The sequence below is a fragment of the Lipophrys pholis genome (genome assembly GCF_963383615.2).
Source record: "Lipophrys pholis genome assembly, chromosome: 1".
Taxonomy (NCBI): domain Eukaryota; kingdom Metazoa; phylum Chordata; class Actinopteri; order Blenniiformes; family Blenniidae; genus Lipophrys; species Lipophrys pholis.
In genome coordinates, this window is record NC_137635.1 from 32,369,221 (window position 1) to 32,396,492 (window position 27,272).

Here is a 27,272-nt window from a genome sequence, read left to right on the forward strand (position 1 = left end):
TGCTGTGTTCCCTCTCACAGTGCAAACACTGTTTCAGTGTGGCTGCCAATAGAAATAATATTAGTAAAGTTTAGTGTCTTTTCTATTCTGCTTTAATGATTAACATAAACGATGTGGTCGTCAGTAGTAAAATCAATGTGTGAGTCGTGAAGCTGCTGCTGGTGCACTGCTGAGTGAATGATGCGGTTTAATTTCATGTTGATTTTAACTCGACGTCGGGTCAAAAATCAAGGCATCAAATCAAATTAAATAGATGGACTTTGTCACAATATCAGTTATAAAAATATATATATGTATATATATTACAGTTAGGGGTTTTAAGGGCATATACAGTATATTTTTTTGTTAAAATTGTTATTTCCTAATGGTTAAAATAATGCGAGCTCTCATTCTCGAGGGCATTTCTGAGCACGTTTTCTCACATCCAGGGAAAGGCAAATCACAGATTCAAGAAAAAACTAAACAAAACCCAAAGCTTCCCGGTTTGCCTTTCCTATTTTTTTTTTGTACAGCAAAGGGAACCATTGTCATTCAAGGTATTTAATAAATTACATACAGTGTCTTCTATCATTTGGGTAGAAGTACAGCAGGGTGAGACAGCTAAAGCTTGCCAGGTCACAGATCAACGGAGTTCCGACTTTGTTTTAAGCCCCTTTGCCAACCTCTCCCTAATTGTGGTTAACGGTATATTAATGTTTTAAAATATTTCACCAAATACTAATGAGTGTGGGCTCAGTTACATTCTAGCCTGAGTGAGGCCAACAAGCAGCGCTGAAAATCATCCGGACTCCATTTATCTGCGACTCTGGGCGCGCTGGAGGAGGTTAGTTTATACATCTGCGGACCGCCTCCTCTTGCTGCTGATGCTACGGAAGTTGAACGGCCTCATCTTCATCTCCACGAAGGGGATGGAGAACTCGTGGCCTTTCCAGTGGTACCAGTTGATTCCCTGTGAGGAGACAGAGGCAAGATATGACAGAGCAATTTTATTTATTAGTTCAGACAAAATGTCTTAAGCGGGAATGATAATTCAGGGACTTTAATGGGCAAAAGAGTGGCCTTTTCATAGCATGCTGTCTTCCTTGTCATCTTTTTGGGATAAATCATACAAAAACAATTATGGTGTGGTGTGTGCAGAGGCTCTACGCTACAAACTGTGTTTTAGTTTGGCTTTGATTTTAAACTGTGGGCCTTCAGAGGTTTGAATAACCCATAATGACCTCATGTCGGGTCAGGTGCATGAGAAATGCAATAATGTGGACACTGGTGTCCATCATGTGTGATAATCTGATCCTAACGTTGATGTTTAATGGTGCAAAACTTATTAAAGTGATGCTTACTTTCCTTACTGCAGGATGTAAATATCTAAATATCAGCTTGAATTCTATACATTTTATCTCTGCAACTAATAAGAATAATAAACTACTAAAGTTTTCCTAAATTTAGATTAAGGGAGCAGCAACTGTAATTTCACAAATAAATATAAAACTACTCTGTTCTAGCTTAGTTGTAGTTTTCCGTGTATGTAACTGTGACTTGCATAGACCTAAAAAAAAAAAAAGAAAAAAAAGAATTGAAGGTTCATTTAGAAAAAGAGATATTGAACACTGGGGAAAAATTGACAAAGCAATTGCTTCTTCATTGGACCTTTAATGTAGACATCAGAGCTATAAAAATGATAAATGTAATTAAAATGACATCTGGATACAATGTAGATAGGAGTTATTTTAAGCAGGTTTACCGCCCAGTGGAAATGTGTTTGTATTCCTGCGTGAAAGCTTTTTGATTTGCAGTTTTATGCCTCCATTTTCCTCCGTCCACCTCGGCCTCCACCTGTTCTCATTTAAAGCCATCAAAAGATGAAGACGAAGGGAGAGAGCCAAGTGAAAGAAGCCTCTGTGGTTCAGCTTAATCACTGCATTAAAGAAACAGCCACCTCGCTGGCTTTGTCGAGCCATTTCAGCTTGAAGCTGAGAGATAGAGGCTCATCACACAAAGCCCCCAACTCCCACCTCACATGTACCGAGCAAAAGGAAGATAAAGCTTCTGCGAGAACCAGGTAGCAGTGGCTATTAGTCAGAATCACATGTTTGTTCAGTGCTGTGAATAAAAGCCTCGGTCTTCATAAACACTTTAATAATATGAACTGGTCGAACCGTGCTTGTTGAGGACATGCGTCACTGAAATTCACTGAACTGGATCTATTCAGTTGAAATAAAATAAACGGGATGCGGTTGTAGTTTCTGTCTCATTAAAACTCCATTATCTTAAGTATCAAGATGCATGTTGTTAAAAAAGTGTGAGAGATCTAACTAATTACAAGCATTTCAAAGTGAAAAGTTTTAACCTTTAATCAACGCTCTGGTACATGTTTATGAGTTTTGTAAATGTCAGTACACTCTTGCAAAATGTCATCCTTTTCAAGTGACCACTCTTGGGTTGTTTCCTTCAAACAGAGGCGAATGGTCACATTTGTTTTTTCACTTGAAAGTGGCCCACGTGTTGAAAAAGTGGGATCATTATGTCATTCTGAAAAGAAATCTACAGAAATCCCTGTCGACTAATTGTAGTGGGACTGCTTTTAACCAGGGAAAATGAAAAAAAAAGGGATGAAATGAATTAGAATTCAATAAATGAGGTAAACCATGGAGAGTAAAAGTGACAAAAATCCCATTGAGAAGACATTAAAAGATGAGAAGTCCTTTTCTCTCTCTGCTTTTCTTGTGAGCGTTCGAATAATTACACAAGCTTGTGCAAAGAGGGTCTGTTGTCTTGTTACATTTGCGTCACATCCTCCTTTGAGTCCATGGTTTTTAGTTGAAGAATAAATAGTTTGCCTACTTCACAGCCACTGTTAACCTTCAGCAGTGTGAGTAGTGTGAACGTTGTCAGTGATTCAGCTTTTTGCGTCCTGTCATTGCAGAGGAAGAAGTAAAGGTGTCTTTGAAGAATGTTTGACCACCATTTTCCAAGATGACCCCACTTCTGATAATGGTATAAACACAATTTTGCTTCTTGAGCCGATTCAAAATGATAGTGTCGCTATGTTTGGATGTAAAAATTCACCGCTCTGAAACTTGCTATCTTTCTGGATGAAATTAAAACAATTGATTACGTCACAATTATCTTCAGTGTCTGCAGTTTTGAGGTGTGTTAGATGTAATGAAGGACTGACCTGACTGTGTCTGGATTCCCCGTATTTGCCATTGAGGTTGGCCCGGTGGCAGTTCTTGTACCACCAGGCTCCTTTGTAGGACAAGGCACAATTAGTGACGGCAATGTCATTGTCTCTGTCTTTAGTAGAGAAGGGCCGGCCCTGGTGGTAGCTCAGGGAGTCACCTGGGATCAGAAAAGAGAAGAGAAAGAGACAGAAAGTGAATGAATAAAGCAAATAAGAATGAATAACAAAGGGTCTTAATGGGAGAGGCAGAAATGATCAGGGAAGCAGCAGTCAGACAGAGAGACATGGGGAGTGAAAAGGGAACTCAGCTGGGGGGGATTAATGATTACAAACACAAGGAAGTGATTCTGACATATAGATTTGACAACAGACTGAGAAAAACACTGAGTGGAAATGCTGAGGTCTATTTCAGATATCACAATAGGGGTCATTTTAACATAAAGCTTCATACGCAGTTCTATTTATTGCTGTGCGAAGTGTGTGAGTGGTCTTCTGCAGCTTACGTCCAAATACATGCATTTCATTAGTGGACTGGTGACAATAAACTATCCACAGTTGTTTGAGTAGAAAGTGAAAATGTGAAGGAATTGAGGTGTGTTCACTAATCCACGCGCTACTTCGCAGTCACGTACCAGCAGTGCCGTTGTACTCTCCTATCCTGAGCTTGTAGAGGTTTCTTGCATCGCCAATGGAGAACTTGTCATAATTGGCATACACAGACTCCTGTCCATCCTTCATGTCAATCCTCAGCTCGTATCGACCCTGGGCAGCGATCCTCTGGATGTTGTCCAGACCTGCAGAGAAATGGCACGTACTTATAGTCAAGGCAGAAAGTATCTCTCGAACTAACGATACCAACACCTCTACCCAAGATCAAACCACAAAGGAATGTTAAAAGTGCGTTTCCACATAACAACGACAAGTCAGGAACGGCACGAATCTCAACCCCGAATCAGGGATCATGATTTTGACCTATAATTATATGATTCAGGGCAGAGGCATCGCACGCCATCACGGACAGTCGCGACCTGTTATCATCCGTTACAAGTAAAAGCATGATACGGTGGCGGATCATCACGAGTCACTACGCACGGTCACCATTATTGTTCCGCGGTGTTGCGCGCCAATGTGCACAGCTATATATTTGGCTCCACACACGCCCCAGTCATTCTACCACCAGCTTCTGTACAGTTCACACGCTCCAGATTGTGCCACATCCAGAGAAATGCCACAGAGAGGAGGATGCAGCAGGAGAGCGAATGCTGTCACACTGTATTCCGTTCATCACAACTAATCCACACACTCAGGAGATTTTTTGGCCAGCCAAAAGCATGCTCCACAACTATCAGGAATGCCACACACCGATATGCCCATTGAAGAGCCTTATTCAGATGCATTACGTCACATATAGAGTGACAGGCGGGAGATAGACAGTGCTGTGTCTGTGTGAGTTTTTGTTGTGTTTTTGTTTATCTAATAAAAGAATAGTGGCTGTTACACCCCGAGGAGGGACGGAACATATCTGGAAGGACACTGGGAGACAGTTGGATTTTTACAATTTTTATTTAATTTTCTTTTAATTCACTCGTGGGTTTTTAATTAAAAAAAACGTTGAACCTGAAAAACAAGCGGGTTATGTACAAACTAGACCCCGCCAAAACCCAAAACCACCCCGTGTCCTAAACTACCAAAAATATCCAAAAGAACAAGTACCTGGTGGGCTGGCACAAACAAACAAACAGGTGCGGTACCGGGCCAACCCTGTACAGGGCCGTCGGAGCCGGTTACCAACACCCAATCTAACAAACAAAACCCCCAACCTACTGTTGCAGGACAAACAAAAAACGAAAACAGGACCACCGATCCCACCAGGGAAAAAGGATCTGTGCTAACACCAAACATACAACGAAGGCGGAAACGCCGGAGAAGGAAGCCGCCTGACTGCGGGTACGAATGGGAGAGGTCGAAGTAGAGAAGCCGCCGGGCTGCGTGTCAGTACGGGATTCATCGATAGAGGGCAGCCCCGAACGCTTTAGACACCGCCTATTTATAGGCGGAGAGGCGGGCTTTAACGAATCCTACAAAAATAATAAATAAATACTGAGATAATCCCTCAAGAAAACAAACAAGGGGATATAGAGATTAATTTACTATTATTATTAAAATATTACTTTATATATATATATATATAACAAACTAAATAAATTGACCTCTCCACGGAAGTAGGATAATATATATGGTTATAAGAAAACCTTCACTAATACTTAACAGTGGCGAACTGGAACTCTGACTCCGTGCCTCTGTGGGTGAACCCGGCAGTGGCGTGCACAACTGCCACAATGTTGTGTTCATCCATCAAACAGCAGATGTATTTGTTTGGTTGTGGAGCCTGATGGATACTCCCAGAGTTTCCAGGCTTTCAGCGTCTCTTGTGGAATGACCCCTCAGATTGACTTGGAGGAGGCTCCAACCTTTTCTACTTCTAGGCTAAAAACGTTCCTGTTTGGTAAAGCTGATAGTACGAGGTGGCTCAGTTCACTCTGAAGCACTTTCTTCGGTATGCTGCTATGAGTTTAGAATTTTGTGAGACATTACTCAGGATATCTCATGTTCATAACTTATCTTATCTGACTTATCATAACATATCTTTGCTTTGATCCAAAGCTACATCCAAAGCTCACTTTGTGTCAGAAAATTATTATTTTTTTCTATACATGCTCATGCAAGACTGACTGACGAACAACAGTTTGGATCACAATGTTTGTACTCCCACAATAAGTCTGCATTGAATGTTCCAACTAAACCTTCCTCTCTTCTCCCTTCAGACAAAAACATTGCATGTGTTTGGCACGAATTGTGAAGGAGACAGTTGACACTTCATGTCAAACCAACATGTGCAAAGACAGCACATGTGACCGTGAGATAATCTAAATCCCTGCCCCGTGGTTTGTTGTTTCCTCTTATTTCCGGTTTCGTTCTGGAAAGTGCACTTTCTACTTTTCTCCTGGATGTTTTCTCCTCTCTGACAGCTTTGTTGCCACCAGCAGCTTTGTGGGTTAATGGTTTGACTCCTGATAAGCACTCGTGTCAGACGCCTCCTGTCAGCCGCTCTTGTGGCTGTGTATGATTGACGCCGTCGAGTGGTGGACACTGTCACCGGCGGTCCTCCTTCAAATGCCACATGTTGCAGCTCTCTGTGATGCTTGGCTTTGCTCTCTATCTGAAAGGCAGCAGATACGAGGCCCGTTTGAACCCCCGGCAGCTGATAAGGCCACACGCCGACCTGAGCGATTGGAGCTGCCTTCACTATCAGATTACAACAAGCACCTATTTGTGGGTGGAAAAAAAAAAGAGCCTTTTTCCTGCTTAACCTCCAGCAGAAGCATCACATGTGCACCTTTTCTGAATATTTGGAGGGAAAAAAAAAAAGTCTTCAAGCTCTCACAGATAAGAAGTGGAGAGTAGAAATCTGGAAGTGCAGGGGGAAAAAAAAGTGTAATATGTGAACATGAAGCAGATAAAATCTATTTTACAACCCTAAGGCACTTAAGGTGACAGAGAAAAGCAATTATTGCAATAAAACTGTGTTTAAAATTCAGTCAACTCTAATTTCCATTGTATATTATCAATGTATTATGAGGAATTATTCTACGACTCATTATTTCTTCTTTACAGTTTTTTTACACTTTATGGGATCAGACTGAAGCAATTAAAAATACATTTTGACACACACTTGCACTTTTGTCCTATTATATCATATTTTATTACCGGGCTTAGCCTCACAGTGAAATAGAAACAAGCGGTGGGTGGAATTTGGAAAAAAAAAAAAAAAAGGGAAAGAGAATAGGATAATGATCACAGAGCGCACGTGGCCACCCTTGCTTTCTCTCTGTTATTACCTCATGAAAATGACATTGTATTCGGCATGAAACTGGTCGAGGTCAGTGAGTGGAGAGAATAAATTGTCCTCGAGCAGCAGTAAATGTGGTCGTTCTCAAACTGTAACTGGTAATAATGAAAGCTCAATTTCCATATTCTTTACTGCTGGTCTAGTAAGTGCCTCTTTCTTTCCAGTTTGAGTAGATTTAATATCAATGTTTATGGTTCTTACTGTCCAGCACATTGCTGTTCGGCGTGCAGCGGCAGCGATTAGCTGAATGTTCACCACAACGGCTCTCGTGAGAGACGACTGTGACCTGATCTCTTGAAAGAAGAGTGAAGGTCATGTACTGGCGCTGCAGTGGCCATCTGTATGAAAGCAGTGTTTACATTTTATACAGACTGGACAAAAAGACACAGAAGACAGGACATTTCATGGCAATTTAGAACAGAGAAATGTATTAAGTAGCTCCCCTTAACAGGGCAGGTAACCAAACGTGATTTAAGGAAAAGTATTGCCGGGAATTGTAACTGTGATTGTTCAAAACAGCTTCTTATTGTCTGAAGACTCTAATAGGGGCTTATCCACCAAAAAGAACCAAGTGCTAGTTCAGGGCCGGCGCTCTTCTCAGTTCTTAAATGCGTACCTCTAAAGAGCCGGTTGTTTTTTCATTGTCAAGGGAGCCGAGTGAGAGCAACGTCTTTGCATCAGTCCAAAACCTCCGAGAGGCAGCAATGTGCTGAAAGTCGTCTAAACTGCTGGAAAAGGATGAGGAATACGAAGAAGAACCTCACGTTTTTGGTCCCGGTGCTCCTTTTTCAATTTTTTAAGTTAATTCGGGAGCTGCTGGACAGTCCTAGCGTACCCCGCCACAGCCATGTCCCGTTGAATTCCCTGATACGTCGGTTTCGTCCGGGTCACTACATCTAGTTTGGCCGACACCTCGGATGAAGGCCAAAGAGCCAGAAAACATCGCGTCTCCTCGTCACTCTATTGGTGTTTTTTCACGTCCATCTTGCTTTGGCGATGTTCGCTGTAGATTTCAGAATTCCGGTACAGCGTCTCTGCCGCCCCTTAGGTGGCGATAACTCCGCCCCCAGCTGATGATGCGTCAGGCCTCGCTCTGGCCCTGCAACGATTTTGGTGCCAGCTTAGCACCCCTGTGAGGCCGGGGCTTTGGAAGTAGAAACATAAAGAACTGGTGCTAAATCCGGCCCTGACCCCAAAACAGCACCTGGTTCTTTCTGGTGGAAAAGCCCCCGAAGTCATCTGGGTTATTGTATATCCCACTGTTGTATAGGATAATCCAATATAGTACAGGGATTTTACTTTGAAAACTTTCACGTTTGCATTTGGTTTGGTTCACCTTCCCACAGCCCTTCTGACAGTGGTGCTGCAGTTAGAACAGCTGTTCATCAGGGACTCTCTTAGTCCAGACACAGAGTCGGAATTAAAAAAAAAAAGTACAAAGAAAAACTGAATGTGGCTCATTGATTGGCCATAATTGAAAATTAAACTCTATCTGACTCAGCCTGCCTCACACTCACACCCCACCAAAAAACAAAACAAGCAACAAACAATAGAGCAATTTAAAAATGATGCCTGCCTTTGTTATTTTGTTATTATTTTCCTTTGTTTTTTTTCACTCGAAATGCCTCCCTTCCCGGTTCACTTCTTACATTTGTTCTGCCTAATAGTCCACCAGCATTTCCCACTGGAAACAACCTGCAACAGAAATCGCTTGCAAGTGAACTCAGAACTATGTTTTCATATCTATGAGCTATTCTCTTTTTGATGAGCTTTCAGACACGCACAAAGAGAGCCAGCTATCCGAGATTGTCTGGCCCACTTGAAATGGACCAAACAAAACTAGTGTGGGGGCAATTGGACTTGGTTTACGATTTATGGCATTATATCTTGTAACAATCAATAATGTAATAATGGCTAATAGTTTAACAATTTTTGGCCTATTAAAAAATGTATTAATTCAAAAACGTAACGACTTGCCATACAATAAGCATAATATCATAATTAATCCTGGATTTATTGAGAATAAAAGCTTTATTTGCAGGTTATTTGCAGCTTGCTTATCAAAAATAGATATAATGAATGGGATAGTCACCATATTAATTCAAAGAGGATAGATATTCTGCAACGCTGTGAAAAAAACATTTTACTCTTTACTATCTTATTACATTGTACTCTGAGTTTCATGTTTGTACTGTTGAAGCATTAATTCCTAGAAGATGTGTTGAACCCGGCTTCTTTTGCTGTCTGATATCCACATGTGTTGTTGACACCTCCAGTCCGATGAGTCAACCTACCCACACACTCAACTTTGGTTCTGATGCCATAAATGCACCTGAAAAATGCGGAACCGTTCAAAATAAATATATTGGGTTTAAAAAGTTATAAGACTTATTGCCCCTCCCCCCCCAAAAAAACCCCCAAATCATTCAAAAGTTTTGTTTTTGCATAGTTTATCAAATAGTTATTGATTGAAGGTGAGTACATGGTTTTCACTAATGGTTAAAAAATACTTTTACTTAATGGAAATGATACATTTTTTAAAAATTATTTGTTGATGGTAAGAAAGTTCACACTGTGCTCCACACATGATTCAACTGTCATTAACTTTTACATCCAAAAAGAAAATATATCTAACAAGAAAAATCAAGGGTGATGACTGCAAGCAGTGTGGTGCACTGTCAGAAACCCCCAGGGATTTTGTTCCTGGATTAAAAACTGTTCCGTTTCCCATGGTTAAAAATGCGTCCCTACATAAATAAAGCTGCCTATATCTCAGGATATCATTTGAACTGCCCATGTCCTGGTGGGATCGGGAAGTTAATTAGACACTAGTTCAGGGGATCAATTTCCCCTGATATCTAAAACAAATCACAGTAGGAGGGCAAAATACTCAAGTGTATAAAGGTGGCATAATCCAAATTATGGCTTTGTTTAAGGGTTGTGGTGGTGTAGCTTCTTTGCACAAACATTTGAAGCTTCACAGGTCAGATTCATGCAGGAGGCTTAAGTATTTGTGCTGTACACTGAGGTCACTGTGCTCCCTGCTGGCATTTTATCTTTATTCTGGCATTATGCGGCATCTCTTGCTGCTCCACACCCTGAGGTCACATTAAGATGCTTTTATGCACTGAGAGAGAGCAGAAAACAAGAAAAGCAGCGTGGAAAAGGGGGCAGAAAATGCATCCTGAAATGCATCCCCCCTCAAAAAAAAAAAAAAAAAAAAGTGGACCCTGGAGATTGAAGTGGCTGTGCGTTCAGAACTGAGAGGGCAGATTAAAGCTGATTCAGCTGTAGAAAAAACAGGTCAGATGAACAGAGCCAGATACGCAGAAGTGTCTTTCTATTTCATTGCACTGACTCAGCTATTAAAAATCCTCCAAAACTGTGCCAGTACACTTAAATGTGATGCCTTCAGGTGCCCAGGTCAGGAAGGCTAGAACATCACTGTCATTTCATACCTCGCTGTCCTGACTTCAACGCTTTGTAGTCTTCAAAGAAGATTGATTTCTCCCTGCATGACGTGTGTGTGCGCGTACCCCTAGGTGAGTAATTTCCCCCGCTCTCTTGAAACACATACATTATTAATTTTCAAACACAGACAGAAATCCAACTCTTCCAGTTGTGTTTGAACGTGAACAGTTACCCTCTCATCAGCCTCCCAGTGGCGGTTTATAAAGGCCAAAACAAACAGCTGACAGATAAATAAAACATCAAATGCAGTTACCACTCAATGAAGAAGTCTGACAAATTAAAACCAACCAACTTATTTCTGCCATTTAAAATTTTTTCCCCCGAATTTTGTACAGTGGCTCAGTTAATAGAATGAAATGAAAAGTGTTATTAAGGGTAAGATTTAGAGCTTCTGCAGTAGAAAGCTGCTTGACTATAAACGTACCAAACAGCAACAGGCAGAATGCGTCAATAATCAAAGTTTTCTATTTTCACTTTAAATCAAACTTGCAAATTTTCACTTGTAGCCAATTTCACATAGTTTGTTATTTATCATAACTTGTTTGTTTTTTTTAATTAACACAGCTCAAAAGTTATAAGAGATACATTAAATGAAGGTATTATCAATACCAGTACTGAAGTTAAGAGTCAATATGCTCTGCAAACATTTGTTCAGCCTTGTATTTGTAATTTTAAGCAGGATCGATTTATTTATTTAACTGCTTCAGACATACATTTGGTCATTCATTTCATTTTAATTTATACAGTATCTGCATGTGCACTTATACATAAATATACATGCAGCTGTGCACACACAACTTTCTGCTTTTACTCATTAGTGCTCAGTCACTAATGGTTCAGAGCTTTCTTCCATTAATGGTCCATTATTTGTGAACAGCAAAGCAACAGACTTCCCTTCTGTTATAATGTGGAGATAATGCAATGCCACATAGATTCCCCCCCCCCCGGTGTTATTTAATTTCTTTTATCAAAAAGTTCCCTAAAACATTCCTCTCAAGGTCCCGATTCACTCCATGAAATATTCATGCAATATTTCCTTCTAATAATCTGCACCAAAACAATAACATAAAAACCGGCCCATGAAGAAACATGACTCATTTGCACATTTTCTAATGAATATAATTATTTTCTCATAATGAGATTTGGAGGTGGTAGGCGAAGAGCGACAAACATTCAGCAGTCCATCAAAATTGGGAGGACGTTATGTTGTTTTGTCGTCGGATCGGAGCAACGCTAAAAACAATTACTAAGTCGTTTCGGGGAGAGATGAGCTTTCAGAGATTCCGGCAATGAATCGGATAGACTTTGTGAAGTCAAGTGCTTAAAGATGTGAAGAGAGAGAAAGAGAGAGCGAGAGAGAGAGAAAAGAGTGGCAGGGTGCCTCTCAATCTCTGTACAAATTGAAATATCTTTATCCTGCACAAAACGTTGAAGACATCTTCTATGTTCATAAACGAGATGTATCAATTAAAACTAAGTTAAAGCGATGAAATTCTATTGATTGTACTTATTGGATCCACTCCGGTCAGGTGGGAAGTGAGGAGATAGAGGAGCTGATATTGCCTTCAGACAAGTGGAGCAGAAATTGAACTAAATGGGTGGCAGGTAGCAGCTCAACACCGGCCATAAATTGTTGCTGAAATATAGCAAACAGACTGACAGGCTGCAGAAATGCAGGAGCAGCAAACCTGACTTTACATACATATTACTACTTAAACTGCACTTTTTTTATTTTTATTTGGGGTTGCCAAGAAAGGAAAAGAAACAACAACAAAAAACAAGAAATGCTGGGCAGCCTGCCCTCAGTCACATAAACTCGACTGAGAATGACAGTACATACGTTAACTAAATGGTGACAGTGACAGTCATGCCGTTCTGTTCATCACTGTTTTAATCACTTGGTCTGGTCGTCATGTCACCAATTAGCAGTGAACAGCACTTCTACTCTTTGGAGTGATAAGTTTGTAATTGATTACATTATGAAACAAATAATGCAGTTAAAATTGCTGATGTTCCAGTGAGCCTACCTTTGTTGTACATAAGAATTGTTGGAGAGCTGCTCTCTCTCCCTGTTGGCTTTAACTTTAGCATTATCAAAAGCAGCTTTTGTTTTCTAATCCTGTAAACTCCTGTTCACTGGAGGAACGGCTTCATTATTCCAGAAGTGTCAGTCTTCCTGACAGCAACATGAGTGACGTACTGTGAACATTAATATGATCCTGGATACTTTTTTTATTCCAGCTGTGCAGTTCTTTTGATCTAATTGGATATTAGACGATGCATTTAATTCTTTGAAAACCAGCTAACATCCACATTATTTTAGAGATCCCATCCATCCATCCAGCCAGCCATCCAGCCATCCATCCATCCATCCATCCATCCATCCATGCATACATCCTGGATAGGTTGTCAGTCCATCACAGGGTGTCACAGCACACGCACTCACATTCACACCGTGGGTCAACATGAGGTGACCATTTAACCTTGTGAGCATGTTTTTGGACTGCTGGAGGAAACCGGTTGCTGAAATATGCGAGAGAAAAAGATGCGCCTTCACTAAAATGACGCTGATGCTTAGGTAATATTTCACACCAATGCTATCATAAAACTGCTTCTTATTAAGAAAGGCCTAAGTCAGACATCAGTATCTACAATCACTTAGAATTCTTTCAGTAATCTGTGTTGCACTGCTGTTCCGATCCGAGCACAAGACAGTGTTGATCTTAAGTGATGATTCTGCAGTTCTCACTGCAATTTTGCTACTTTTATTTCATTCACAAAGTCAGAGGTTTGTCCCCCCCCCCCCCCCCCAAAAAGCCAACAACATTGGCGCCTACAAAGAAATGATTTCAAGACTATACCGTGTCCTCCAGAATTTGAAAGGAGATCATACACTGGACATTAAAACAAGATGGGAAGCAGAGGGAAACGTCACGATGATAGTGGAAGAATGGAACAGAATCTGCAGACAGCAACGGTTAACAACAAGCTCTCCCTCCTGGAGGAAATACAGCTGGTAAAACTTGTCTCAATTCCTCTGGACTCCACCACAGAAAGCTAGTACACTGGTCAGACTGCTTGTTGGAGGTCCATTGGAAACACGGTTGTCAACCACTTTCACATCTTTTACGATTGTCCCTCTGTGGCTCCATTTTGGAAAATTGTCCATGGCGTCCTGGAGGCTGTTTTTCAATTTAAAATCTGTTTTGACTTTAAAATCATGTACCTCAACTATATGGAGGAAGTGAAATGTGCAAAATGGGTTAAAGGTTTATTGAGACTACTGTTAATCGCAAGCAACTAACCAGAAAATGACTGAACTGATGTTGTTTACGATATATACACTATGGAGAGAATCACATTTAAATTGAGATGTAAAATTGATATCTTTGTTGATATTTGGTGAAAATGGCTCATCTATGTTTAAATTGCCAGGCCTGATTTTGTGTAGTAACAACATGCCAACATAGGGGGGCGCAACCTCAAACTCTACCAGAAAAGAAAGAATATAGTCACATGAGCATAGTGAGATATGTGTGAGATGTTGCTTTAGAGATAGATCTTCCCCTGCTCCTCGTTCCATTAGTGTTTGTATTTCTGTTACATTTTCTGAAAAAACAACAATAAAAAGTAAATAAAAACAATAAAGTCAGAGTAAAGAAACTTACCAAGCCAGAACTCATCCTCCAGGTTACCAAAGCCAACTCGATAATCGCTCCACTTTCTGGAAAAGTCTGTCAGGCCATTTTGACGACGCTGGAACACCTGAGCATCAACATGGCAATAGGACAGGATTAAAAAAATGAAGAAATTTTTTTTAAAAGCAATAGATGGTAAATGGATTTCACTTATATAGTGTTTTTCAAATGCTTGAGCAGTCCCAAAGTGCTTTACGTCGTTGATCACATTCACACACCAAGCGAGTCGCCTTGCATGGGCAAGGCACCTTCTCCATCCATATGAGCAATATGAGGTTCAGTGTCTTGCTCAAGGACACTTGGGAATCAAACCTGTGGCCTTCCAACTGGGAGGCAACCGCTCCACCAACCGAGCCATAGCCACCCCTTCGAGAGGTACAGATATGTTCACATTGATATTTTTGCATATCAAGTGAATTCATCAGAAAAATTATACGGCAGAATATTTCCGTCACATACAACTAAACTTTACATTAAATGCAACTGTGTGCTTCTTGTCTTTTTAAAACCTGGTGAAGATCTCAATGTATCAAGACGTGCTGCAGGAATTTCCCCAATCCAAATATGCCCCAGGCAGGCAAAGAATAGTCTCTAACACTTGTCACATCCTGTGTTTGGTCTGTTGAGACATTTTTGGTTCCCGCTGCGATCAGACTTCTACTGGGCTGCACTACAGTTCCCACTTCTCACACAGTCTCAGATAGCATTCACACTCAAATGGGCTCCACTACAGAGGAATATATGGATACACAGCAAAATAGTTAACGAACTGTACTCTTTATTTTTTTTTTTTTAAATATAAAAAAAAGTAATTTGATATATGTAACGTATGTAATATGTAAATCCACTATTATTCAGGTATAAAAAAGTAGAATTCTCTCCACCACTTACAATCCAGCCTCCTTCATCCGTGGTCATGTCACAGTACACCTGGACTCCCTGGCTGGGGTCTCTGTTGATGTAAATGGTGTAGACGCCGCTCAGAGTCTCTCCGTTCAGCAGGTGTTGAGCACAATTCTGAGGTGTTGCAAACAGACGACTCCCTGGAGAGGAGCAGAAACGTCAGCGATGACAAGTTATAATTAGCTCCCCCCCCCCCCCCCGTCCACATACTGGCTGTTTGCTGAAATGCACATGTATGCTTGGATAGAAACAGTAAAGATTTGATTATCATGTACAAGATGGTTTTATTAATTATTATCAGATCAACATTAGTAATATGAAATAAGTTACAGCGAGTGACACTAAAATCTTAAGTTTCACAGTGATTTTAAAGTAATGTTTTGTTTGAAGGCCTGCAGATTTACATTAAGTCTTAAAACTCAACAAAACTGGTGATAGATAAGGTCACGCTACTTACTGAACTGACACAATAAAATAGTAACTGGTCGGTAAATATAATGGAACAGTCAGAAACTAAACAGACGGATATTTCTCCTTAAAATCATCCAAGTCAAATTTAAACTGCGTGCAAATATACCAAAAGAAGTTGCCCATTGCACATCTTTTCACCACATTCCTGGAGGCACCGACATCACACAAACTCTTAAAAATGTATTGGCTTCCTGTCAGCTTTAATTTGAAAATTCAGATTTCAACCTTAAAAGCCTCCCAAGTACATCCAGAGCTTTCACAGGGCTGCTCTTCAGAGCAGAGATTACTGTTAGTACTTCCTACTCGCCTCAAAATGTGTGAAGATTGAGCTTTAGAGGTGATTGTGAAATGCCTGTCTACATTTCATTGACTTACCGTACTTTAAATATCCTTCTTCAGGCAGGATTTTGGATGCTATCTTATCTCATTCTCTCTATCAGATATTTTTTAAGAATTGATTCATTTTTCATTTCAAAAACATATTCTGTTTACTTACAAGTAACTCATTTGAGAAACGCACTCTTGCATTACTTATACCATATTGATCCCAATAGGAGACTGTGTTATTTTCCCCCTGCAAATTGGAACAAAGGGGTCCTCTTATGGCAAGTATATAAAATCTAAAATTCAGCTCCTGGTATGATTTGGTCTGCCTCATAAGAGCAGATAGACTTTAGAAATGAAGAGGAACATCTTGGATCCATGCCAGCTGATTGAAATGAATGGTGAGTTGGTGATCATACCAGGGGGACGGGCAGCCAGCGACAGACGCTGGATGATGTTGTTGTTAACAAGCTGATCAAAGCTTTTGAGACGCTGCACCTCAAATTCTTTGGAAGGCCGTGATGGTGATGATGATGATGATGATGATGATGATGATGATGATGCATTATGGGAGGATCAGGTGGAACCGTAGCATGAGAGAGTGACGATAGCTGTTGCTTTTATGAAACTTCAAATGAATGGTTAGGTCACCATATGCCACAACTACCTAGGAATACTGTACGCCAGTGGTAGGTTTAATATTGCTATATACTCTTGGCACAGCTGCATTTGAATCTAAATACTATAAGCTGCTTTTTAGCAATAGTTTGACTGGATATTATTTGTCACGCACGAAGCACATCAGAGAGCGAAACGTGCTGTTCAGCTCAAAAGCCACCCTGCAGGTGCAACCTAATGGCGTTCTCCCTCCTCGGGCTACATGGCAAAGAGAGGAAAATAGGAGCCATTATTGTGCAACCTTTGTTATGGTTACTGTAATGTGAAATGCAGTGCAAACTATGTGAGACCAAGAAAACTCAGCCGGTTAAGTGACTTTCTAAGCTCAAATCAAAGCGATACAATATGTGAGCGAAGGTTTGCGCAAGCTGCACCTGTAGTAAAGGTGGTGGAGACTACAGCACTGGTATCAAGTCCTCTCGCTGCCTGGAGCTTGACGGTGTACTCCGCTGTCTCCGCCAGGCCCTCCAGTCGAATCCATGTGTCTTCTGCATCAAGGATCAGCTCCTAGAGCACAGACAGGAACAAATTCTTTCATATAAGACCTGCTGTAGGAGAGGAGCGATAACAGATAAAGAAATTACCTTCTGTGAAACTAATAATTCAATGAGCGTTCAGTCCAAACCTCAGGGTGAAAAGAAATTGGATTAGAGACCCCTGAAGTCACTGAATGGAGATTGTGAGATTTAAAGAGATGTAGGTTAACAAAGAAGCCCTTAAGCTATTCTTCCTCAGGAAACACACGACAGCTTTGTGTTTAATCAAGCTGCAAAAACACACGATGGCAACACAAACAGTGACAGACATTCGGAAATAAAGGAGGAATGGAAAAAATTGATCGGGTTGATTCAAATGTTATAAACAACCATTGGCCAGCCTGCGGGTTTCACTTCTGCCTTTTTTATGTCAGACGTATGTGAGTGTGAAAGTGAGCAGGAAAAAAAAGAGGAACTGAGAAGCAAGAAGAGATAAGGGTGGATGGGTGGGTGCAAGGAGGAGGAGGAGGAGGAGGAGGAGGAGGAGCAAACAGACAGAGAGAAGATGATAAAAGACTAATCGGACAGCCAAGTTGAGAAGCTGTGAAGCAATCAGGAAACAAACATTTCTATTTTAGTCATGACATTACTGCACAGTCACTTTCCTTTGTTTTTCTCTCCACATTATCCTCTTTTATTGAGCTCGTCTTAAGGAGTCGAGACGTTTGACCGCTTCTATGTGACATCAATTTCTCTTGATGTGACACTAAACTGCCAGGCACGGGGATCAGACAAACAAACCCGTCTGACTACTTTGTCTGTTACAGTTTGGCCTGGATGCACATTAAATATGAAGAAGAAAGAATGAAATATTCAGCCAGTTTGGATGAAAGAATTGAAGAAAAAAAAATCACACATGTCCTGGCAATGTATCACTGTGAATTATGCAGAGAAGCAGCTGGCAAATGGTGCCTCTGTGTCTCAGATGATCAGACATTCTCTCACTAGGCTTTCAGGGTCAAGATAAGATTTTTATTGCAAGCAAACAGCCCTGTCTTATCCAGGAACATATGCACCTTCATGGGCTCGCTATTGATCGGTGCATGTGTGGCTGGATTTTTTTTTTTTCCTGGATGTCTCCTTGTGTGCCGTTTTTATCATTTCAAGCAGACATGTAACCAACTGCGATACATGCATTTTTCTTATTTTTCTTATTTTTTTTAACTCTGGCAAATGTTAATCAGATAAGAAATTAATCACACAACTACTTTGTGTAAATTACAAAAACTCCATTATCTCGGTATGGGGTGGGTGGGTCAGGCGAAACAGCTGCACCAAGCACCAGCGTGTGGTCGGATTATAGCGGGAGTGAATACGAACAAGCCAGACCTCAAGTACAGAGCAGCAGAGAAAAGTCTCACATGGAGGCCTGCTGTCTGTGGAGTCTGCAGCAATCAGAGCGGCTCTGTGCATGAGCGATATGAGTCATGCAATGTTGGACACCATGAATTCAGAATGTTGTTTGTGGAGGCAGCTCACAGGGACAGAGAGGGGCGAACAAAGATTTGAATAAAAGGCGAAAGCTGGAAACTCAAACTGATTTTTATTTTGAGCAATAAATAATTAAGACTGCACAAATAATTGACATTTGTACCCAGTTTAAGTGCCCAGATCATTGTAAAAAAAAAAACTCAAATCTGAAATTTCAAATGAAAATACTTCCATGTGGTTAATAGCTATGTGGTCACTCTTGGCCCTGGAGGGTCTCGGTCCTACCAATGTCTCTCTGCCGATTGTAATGGGATGCTCATTGTAAGGCTTTCTGCAGAGCTGCTTGATGACGCATTGAGTAAACTCAGGTGTGTCACAGCAGGAAGGGAAAATTAGGAAGCTAGACCAGCAGTGCCTCTACCTCTATATTCTAAAATCTTTTATCAAAGTCAATTTGACTGGGAACTATTCTGGCTCATTTTCGGCTGCATCTTGAACAGGTCACCTGTCCATCACAGAGGTGACACAGAGACACACACATTCACCTATATAGTAACCAGTTCAGTTACCTTTTAGCGGATATCAAGTAAATACTGATTCCAGAACATGATTTCTGCTCCATAAATGGAAAATATGTATAAAATAAGTGAAAGTGAAAGAAGATTGGAAAGGTGGATTAAAAAAATGAGGCAAAACTATATTAATTCTGAAAGAAATAGTGTCAGAATTTCTCGAGTATAAGAATCATCCATCCATCCATCCATCCATCCATCCATCCATCCATCCATCCATCCATCCATCCATCCATCCATCCATCCATCCATCCATCCATCCATCCATCCTCTGAAGCAAACACATCCATGTTATGATCCGCACACACCACCTGACTCTGGTTCATTAGCAGAGCACAACGTGAACAGGCCCACAATCAATCAGATAGGCAATCACTCAGGCAGACAATTTAGTCACCAATTACTGAGACAAGCATGTCTTTGGATTGTGGGGAGATTGTAGAGAAAACCCACTGGGAGAACATGGAAACTCCAAACAGGTTTTAATTGCACCAATGGTTTCACACTGTGGATTTGAAATGCTACACTGCCATGACTCTAGTTTTTTTTTTTTTTTTTTTTTTTAAGGTGTAATAAAATAAAAAAATAATTGAACAAAGAAAATCGGCTCTTAGGGCTAAATATGTTTTACCAATTATAATAAAGAGGGTGTAATGACCAGGGGTGTCTAAACTGACTGGCATGACAATAGGGAGTTGTTACGGTGCTTAATGTGATGCAGATGACTGCGTATTATCTACCCACCAGCAGCACCCCCCCCCCCCCCCCCCCACACACACACACACCCACCCACCCACCCACCCACACACACACACCCCTCCCAGGGATCAGTATCAGGGCTGATCCCAGCGTGTTTAGGGGATCGGTACTGTCTCAAACAAAGCTGGCAGCAAGGCTGTTAAAATAACAGAGATTTGCTCCGACTGAAACAAATCTCCGCCTCTGTCTCTTCTCTCTCATTACCACGGAGCTGTGTCCAACATATTCCAGCAGCAGCTCCTCATCTTCACTGGGCTCCGGTGGTTGTTTGCTGGTTGAAAAATCATTGTTCGCGGCAGGTCGGACCAGCTGTCGCTAATTAACATCACCTCTTTGAGGAAGTTGATGCCACCTCACTATGAGACGTGATTAAACTCGGCTGTTGTAGGTTCTTGGGCTCTCTGCAGCTGGCGTCTGTTCTCATTTAAAGACTGAAGTGAAATGTACATTTTCTCGATATCGACCATCAACAAAACATTCAAAGCAAACATAGATATGAATCCTGATTCAAAATGCCTGTTAATGAACACATTTTCTGCTGGAGATATGAGGCTCATGATACAATCATCATGTTTGTACTTCAGAAAAACAGGAAAGGACTGAGTGATGTTGTTTAACTGCAGCTGTACGGCACTGGGATGTCTTCACAACAGCGTTATGAATGAAGGCTTTAGTTGTAAGAAACATCCTTTTCTTGTGGCATAAATGGACAAATGGAATTGTGAGCGCTTTTTAAAGAAAAAACTGCTTATTTTGTGACAACTGCTGAAATTGTTCAAATTAAAACCTAAGATAAGACTGACTGTACCTATCCCAGCAGTTCATCACTGCAACAGTGACAACGTACAATAATAGATAATAAGGTGAAAAGGATGAACAAGAGCAGAAACTGGTTTTATGATGACACAATTAGAAGAAACTTTATAAGATAATGTGTATTGAGGGACATTGAAGGTTAGATTACTTAAGCTTCTCACAAATACTTAGCTAAGCACATTTTAATAAGCCTGCAACAGTGCAAATAAGTCTGAAAATGTGACAATGGTGATACAGTGTTCAGAAGTTGCATCTCTCCAGTTCCCAAACATGGCAAGACATTTAATTTCATACATCTATAAAGATAATCTCAGGATTTTTCTAAATAGCAAATAAACCATTTATTTAGGATTTTTAATTTTTTTTTTTCAAAAAAATTGTCACTCTGGGGGGGGTAAAAAAGGACATAAAGGCAGATGGTTTGGATCAATGGAGAGAAAAATGAAAGTGAAACCTATTAAAGGAGCTCATTTGAAGAGTGGCATTCATTGTGCATGAGTGACACCCAATGGACAGTTTCTCTGTGTGTCTCTGTGTGTGTGTGTGTGTGTGTGTGTGTGTGTGTGTGTGTGTGTGTGTGTGTGTGTGTGTGTGTGTGTGTGTGTGTGTGTGTGTGCGTGCGTGCATATATTTGACCTCACGGCTCTCCCCAATGCTCTCGATTACAATTTCTCAGCCACATCAGAACATCCAATCAAAATAAACAATGTCTCTACCGAGGCACATTAAATTAATATCTCTATTGGACAGGCAAGCTCAGTGCCCAGCTTCCTCGTGTGTGTATCAATCAGTGAGTGTCCCTGAACGTGCATGTGGTGCCTCTTGAGGGATTTACTTGATTGAAAAATTGTATTCTGATTCTGAAGTGCTTGTGAAATTTAGAACACACATTCGTACGATTTTCTGATCACTGTTCAGCTTTTGTGTAGTTGGTTGATGAAATGTGGTACATCTCAGGAAGGGATGCATGCAGAGTTTCAGCTGAACAGATTTTTAGGTTTTCTTTTGGCTGCTGTTGGATATGCAAACACAATCATCAGGATACAAAAGTTAAAAAGCCAGTGCGGTGTAGGGTGCTTACTTTGCGGCTGCCGTCGGCCGCCTTGTAGGTGAGCATATAGTTGTCAATTTCTGCGATTGGCGGTTGCCAGGAAATGAGAGCGCTGCGGTGGTTCACTTCGCTGGCTGTCAGGTTTAGGGGTGCGTCCATAGCTACGAGAAAGAGACGAGAGAAATTACTCCTGCAGTCAGTTTAGTGGAAAGGACAAAAAAAACGTGACAATGAAAAAGGCCTCTGCCCATAAAACGCAGTGTGATGCAATCCTCCAACACTGACTGAGGTGTTGACGTTTCCATCTAACAGCATCAGGTTCATTCATCCTCCCCAGGACTCAGGCTCTACGAGTTTTATGAACAAATTCTGTTTGTTCTTATTCTGTTGGCATTCTCTGATTTCTCTGATTCCCTCTATTTCTCTGACAATGAAAAACATCACTTCTTAAGATAAGACAAAACAATTTATTTTTTCAATATTCTCCAGTAACTCGAGCCTTCTCTCACAATACAAAGACATTTGTGTTCATTTGCGATACTAATAAGCCCACGGGTGGGTGTGATTGTCCTTTTCTCTTTGTTGCACCACTGATACTCTGGTGTCTTGCCCAAGGTGGAATTTGCCTTTTGTCCAATATTAGCACCCACAATGCTTGATAAAGTGGATGAAGGACAGGAATAAATGGGGTATAAAGAATGACATTCATCTATAAAAGCTGGAGCCTATCACAGGCTGCAATGGGTAAGGATCTGGGTGCGTCCTCCACCGGAGGTCAGCAACATGTGGGTCTGGAGTGACATGTGGAATTTGCCAAACAATTCACATGCAAAAAATTCTAATCTGGCTGAAACCATTAGAAAGGTTTAAAAGAAAAATCTTCCACATTTCTGCTCAAATTTGCAAAAACACATTAAAGACAATCTCTGAAAAACAAAGTTTGCTTGTGATTAGCAGAATCATTAAATATCATGACACTGAAACAATACAATACTTGTTCTGTGCTCAATTTTGTAGTCGTTTAGGTGCTTTGTGTTGGTTTAGTCTCGGTCTATTCAGTGAAGTCTTATTTTGAAGTCGATTTAGGGAAGTCTATTATTTTGAAGGTCATTTTTGGGCATGTGACAGGAATTCTGCCATCTTGTTTAGTTCTCTGGAAGACACATGTGGGAAAGTTCATCCACTGCTATCTGCATTTCTGTTTAAGCCATGGACACCACCGTCTGTAAGTATTGATTGATATTTAGGAGCTTAATTTAGTTTAAGTCTTATTTGTGGGGAATGTTTATTGTAAATGTGGATTTGATTATCGTAGGACGCTCATGGGATGCTGCCATGGGATATACTATTTTTCCATGCTAATTGTGTGTGTGAGTTAGCTCTTGCTATTAATGCTATGCTGATAGTACCTATTTTATTTCTTTCCTATAGTATTACTCCATGTTGCAACATTTACGTGTCTCATCAAAATAAAGTGGAGCTCAGGAAGCTACATCTTGACTTACATGTCTATTCAAGTGGAGTTAGGCATACTGTTGAATTGTGTTGGACAGGATAATTCTATTGTGTTTATTGATGTATTTAACCTGAAAATACCACATTGTATTAATGTAAAGTGATGTTCAGTTTTACGAGATGCTTTTTTAATACCTATTTTACAAGAATGACTTCTGCACTTTAGTTTTAATTGTGTGATATGTGGTATTTCTGGCAGTTTTTTTATCCTGTGAGTGTGTGCAACCAATTGTCTGTGTCTATGTGTTAGCACTTTCTTGATAGTATGTATCGTGCCCTTAACCTAAATTCCAGGTGGGATATGATCTACTATGCATGACGGAAGCTTGGTAAAGTGAGCAAAGATCAGGTCTGAGCCTTTGCGACTTCTCACCGGCCTGTGAAGGGTTACGAATAAATTATTAATGAAACGAGACGTGTGTACATTATGCATGCAATACAACTCTTTTTGGTTTTACTTTTCAGTGTATGCATCGTCCTTGTGGAGATATACTGTATGTCTCAACCTCCGTACGATAGTTTCTGGTGTCCCATGTGGCTCCACACTGCTGGTGTAGTTGATAGGTGGATACTGTGTGCTCCCTGAGTGGTGCAGTGGTTTGCTCTGTCTCCTTTGTGACTGGGTGAAATATCTTAGACCACAAGGCTTTGCTTTTAGTTGTGGAGTTGGCATTGTTTACCAATATTATTATACTAAAACAGTTTTAACCAGTGTGTTAGATTTTCAATTCTGGTGGGTATGTTTGTAGTCTGAAGACATTTTAGCTTCTCACAGATCCCGTAAAAACACTGTATTTAGTAATTGTATGTTAGGGATCCAATTGTCTTGCCTTTGACTGAAAAAAACCCAAAACAGTTGTATTAAATGAATAATTGGAGCACACAATAATGAAATGAAGTGGATTCCGTTTGATGTCCTGCAGGCTTCGTCTTAATGAAGACAAGCCGTGTCTTTATACGGTGAAAAGCCCCGATAGCAAAACAATCAGAGTTGCTGCTTCTGACCTTCTTCTGAAATACCAACAAATTAAACCCAATTGACCAAAAGGCGATCTGCTTGGGGACTAAAATTACATATAAACTCGGTTTGAATTTGTCAGCTCACAAATATAATGGGTAAATAGACAGAAAGCTCCTCTGCTGTTGACCCCATTCAGGTTTTTTTTTGTTTTGTACAAACATTACAACAGATGAAGCTAAGTGGCAAAGATCCAGTCTTTAATAAAACCTCAGAAATGGAGATGAAGCAGTATCCATAGTGTTGAGCTGTAAACTGTGTCTATGAAGGCCATCTGGAAGTGACTGAATTATCTATATTTTTCTGCCACTTAAAGCTTAAATAACACAACAACACAAAGATGATCTCAGCAAAGGTTTAAGAGAGAGGCTGTCATCACCACAGGAGGCCTTTATTTCTCCTAATGAATAGGAATAAGAGACCATGGTCAGTACTGCCTCTTTGGATGGAGTGCAGCTTTTAGAAAACATTTCTCCGATAGGAAGAACGAGCGTGTTTGTTGGAGACTAATCTGAACTGGAAATAATCGTGAAGGAGGCATTCTAAAATGTCTACAGATGTTACAAAAAAAAGGTTCTAATGCCTGAAATAGGTACAAAAAGTTATAAAGGAAATACGACAAAGCCTGCGAGAAACAGCTGAAAATCTTAATTATTAACAGATTTTTTCAGGTCTGAATATTACTGTGAAATTAAGATCAGAAATATCCCCCCCCCCCCCCCCCCCCCCCCCCAAAAAAAAGAAAAAAAAAAGAGTAAGCTAAAGTGAGTCACTGATATAAGACTGTAATGCTATTGCACTGTTAACATATTCTTGAGTGAAAATGATTCCATGAAGAGGGTAAAATCTTGCCTTCAGTAATCCTAAATCCCTACAGGACTGAGTACGAGGAGTGTTGAGACATGTTTCCATGTTTAGTCACAGCGTAGCACAGTCTCAAAAGCAGCCCGTGATCAGCAAGCCCACCCAAGCTTTACTGCGCGTTACATCACATCATCAGAGTATATTCTCAGTCCCTGTGCAGCTTTCAGCTAGGCTCCATTAAAGCGCCTTTGTTGATGCTTCATGCACGCTGTAAGGAAGCTCACCTCAATTTCCCCACTTTACATCAGCCTTTTTGAGTCACTATCCGATCCTTCGACGAGGTAGCCGAGGCATCGGTGCTCTGTAGCTTCATTATATAGAGCATAATGGAAAATAGATGACCCTGAACTTGGAAAATCAGTTTCCTGGAGTTACATCATGACGCAGGAGTGCATCGACAGCCACTCACCCAACAGCGCTGATTGTAGGAGAGGTGGGGTCACGGAAACAAATGGAGCGCTCTGCTCTGTGCGCAGTGTAATCCAAAGTCACCGCTGAGCATATGAAATAAAGTCATCCAATACAAGGCTGTCTCATTCTCTGATTCGTCTCTGTCTGATTGCCTGGCTTTTGATTCCCCCTTTCCCTGTCTTCCAATTGTCTGCCTGTAGAGAAACTAATATGGGTTTCTATGAGGAGCTCAAATTTGCTATTTCAAGTGAGCTAAAAGGGTTTGGAGTTTTAACTTTCAACTGCAGCCAGAAATTGAGACCATGGACTTATAAAACTCTGCACATACAAAGTGAAAGCACGCCGGCTCTCCACAGTCCTGTCACTTGAAACCTTACGTGTGCGCACATATGGAAAGATCAATGACAGCTGGGTAATTATCACTGTGTACCCATGTTGATAACCTCCGGAAAGGAGCAGAGCGCCTTCACTCAACGTCTGTGATAGGCAGATCCACAGGGTGTGACGTGGGGGAGGTACGAAAAGGGGAAGAAAATAAGAAACAAAAAGGGTTTTAGCCTGAGAGGCAGTATCAGATAAAAGCAAGGACTTTGCATATCGCTATAAGGTCTACGGTTAGTTTCTTTCACCTCTGGTTTTCTTCCTTCCTTGCCCACATAAACATGCATCGTCTTATCTCTATTCACAATCCTCTTGCCTTTCCATGCCTTGTACGCCTTCCCATTTCCTTGTTATCTGACAAGCAGCCATTCTAATTTAATCTTTAGTGTGAATTAAGTATATCTTCGGTTCTTGACATCTCCTCTTGATGAAGCGCAGGTGGTGGATTATGTACTTGTGTGGCGTGTGGGGACATTGAGAGAGCGTAAAAACCAAAATTCTTACATCTCCAATCTTCCTTTGCCTTCATTCTCCAATGAAATCCATTTTCCAGTTTTCTCTTTCGTGTCATTTCCCAAATTAAACCTTTGCACGGAGCCGAGCAGGTGAGCAGGTGTCACCGCAGTTCCTGGCAGCTCTGAAGCTGAGGCTTCAGATGAGGGAGGTTTGAACAATGGGACAGAGATGAATAGGTTTGGCTACTTCTAATGACTCATTAACACGCGCTGTAAACAAATCGAGAGGAAAGAAATAAACAAGCACGCAGCGCAGCAGATGGGAAGGGCAGCATGGGCATCAGCAATTTGTTACCGGAAGACAAGAGGGAGGAAGTTATTCTTTTGGAGTGGATATTACATCTCTTTGCCAATTTGTCAGTAAATGATTCTGCCTGGATGATGTATAGGATTTCTTTGTACATATGGAGTCAAATTTCACATTACCAAATGCTTCTTGGGATGGATGTCACAGATGGAATTATCAAGCAGATACTGGCTTTATTCTGGAAGTCTGGATTTAACGTAAACATCCCTTAACAACTTGTCCTGTTAAGTTCTTGGAGAGTTCTTCACCACACACTTACTACAACCTGCATTAGCTTTTCCTTCTTAAATCTCTTTGTATCAAACTATGAAACACACTAGTTGGCAATTTGAGGACACTTTAGATTTATGAATGAGGAAAATCAAAGTGGTATGTTAAAACGAGTGGCCTGCTTCAAATGTTAACAATTGTGCATTGTTTATAATGTGAACATTTGGTGAATAAGGTGCTTGGAAACTGG

General features: G+C 40.8%; 1 protein-coding gene across 4 annotated transcripts in view; it reads right to left on the reverse strand.

The window, feature by feature from the left end:
* Nucleotides 1-366: 366 nt before the first annotated feature.
* Nucleotides 367-27,272, reverse strand: part of tnr (tenascin R (restrictin, janusin)) — a 230,737-nt gene continuing 203,831 nt past the window's right edge. For 3 of the 4 annotated variants that reach the window (XM_080460230.1, XM_080460229.1, XM_080460228.1), the window contains 7 exons: nucleotides 21,832-21,962; nucleotides 17,011-17,143; nucleotides 15,152-15,303; nucleotides 14,231-14,327; nucleotides 3,814-3,975; nucleotides 3,176-3,339; nucleotides 507-949 (listed from right to left, as the gene is read on the reverse strand). In XM_080460230.1, coding sequence (XP_080316356.1) covers nucleotides 830-949; nucleotides 3,176-3,339; nucleotides 3,814-3,975; nucleotides 14,231-14,327; nucleotides 15,152-15,303; nucleotides 17,011-17,143; nucleotides 21,832-21,962 — 959 coding nt within the window. In that variant the 3' untranslated portion in view covers nucleotides 507-829. Of the gene's footprint in view, nucleotides 950-3,175; nucleotides 3,340-3,813; nucleotides 3,976-14,230; nucleotides 14,328-15,151; nucleotides 15,304-17,010; nucleotides 17,144-21,831; nucleotides 21,963-27,272 lie in introns of all 4 variants that reach the window. The other variant, XM_080460231.1, reaches the window with a different exon arrangement.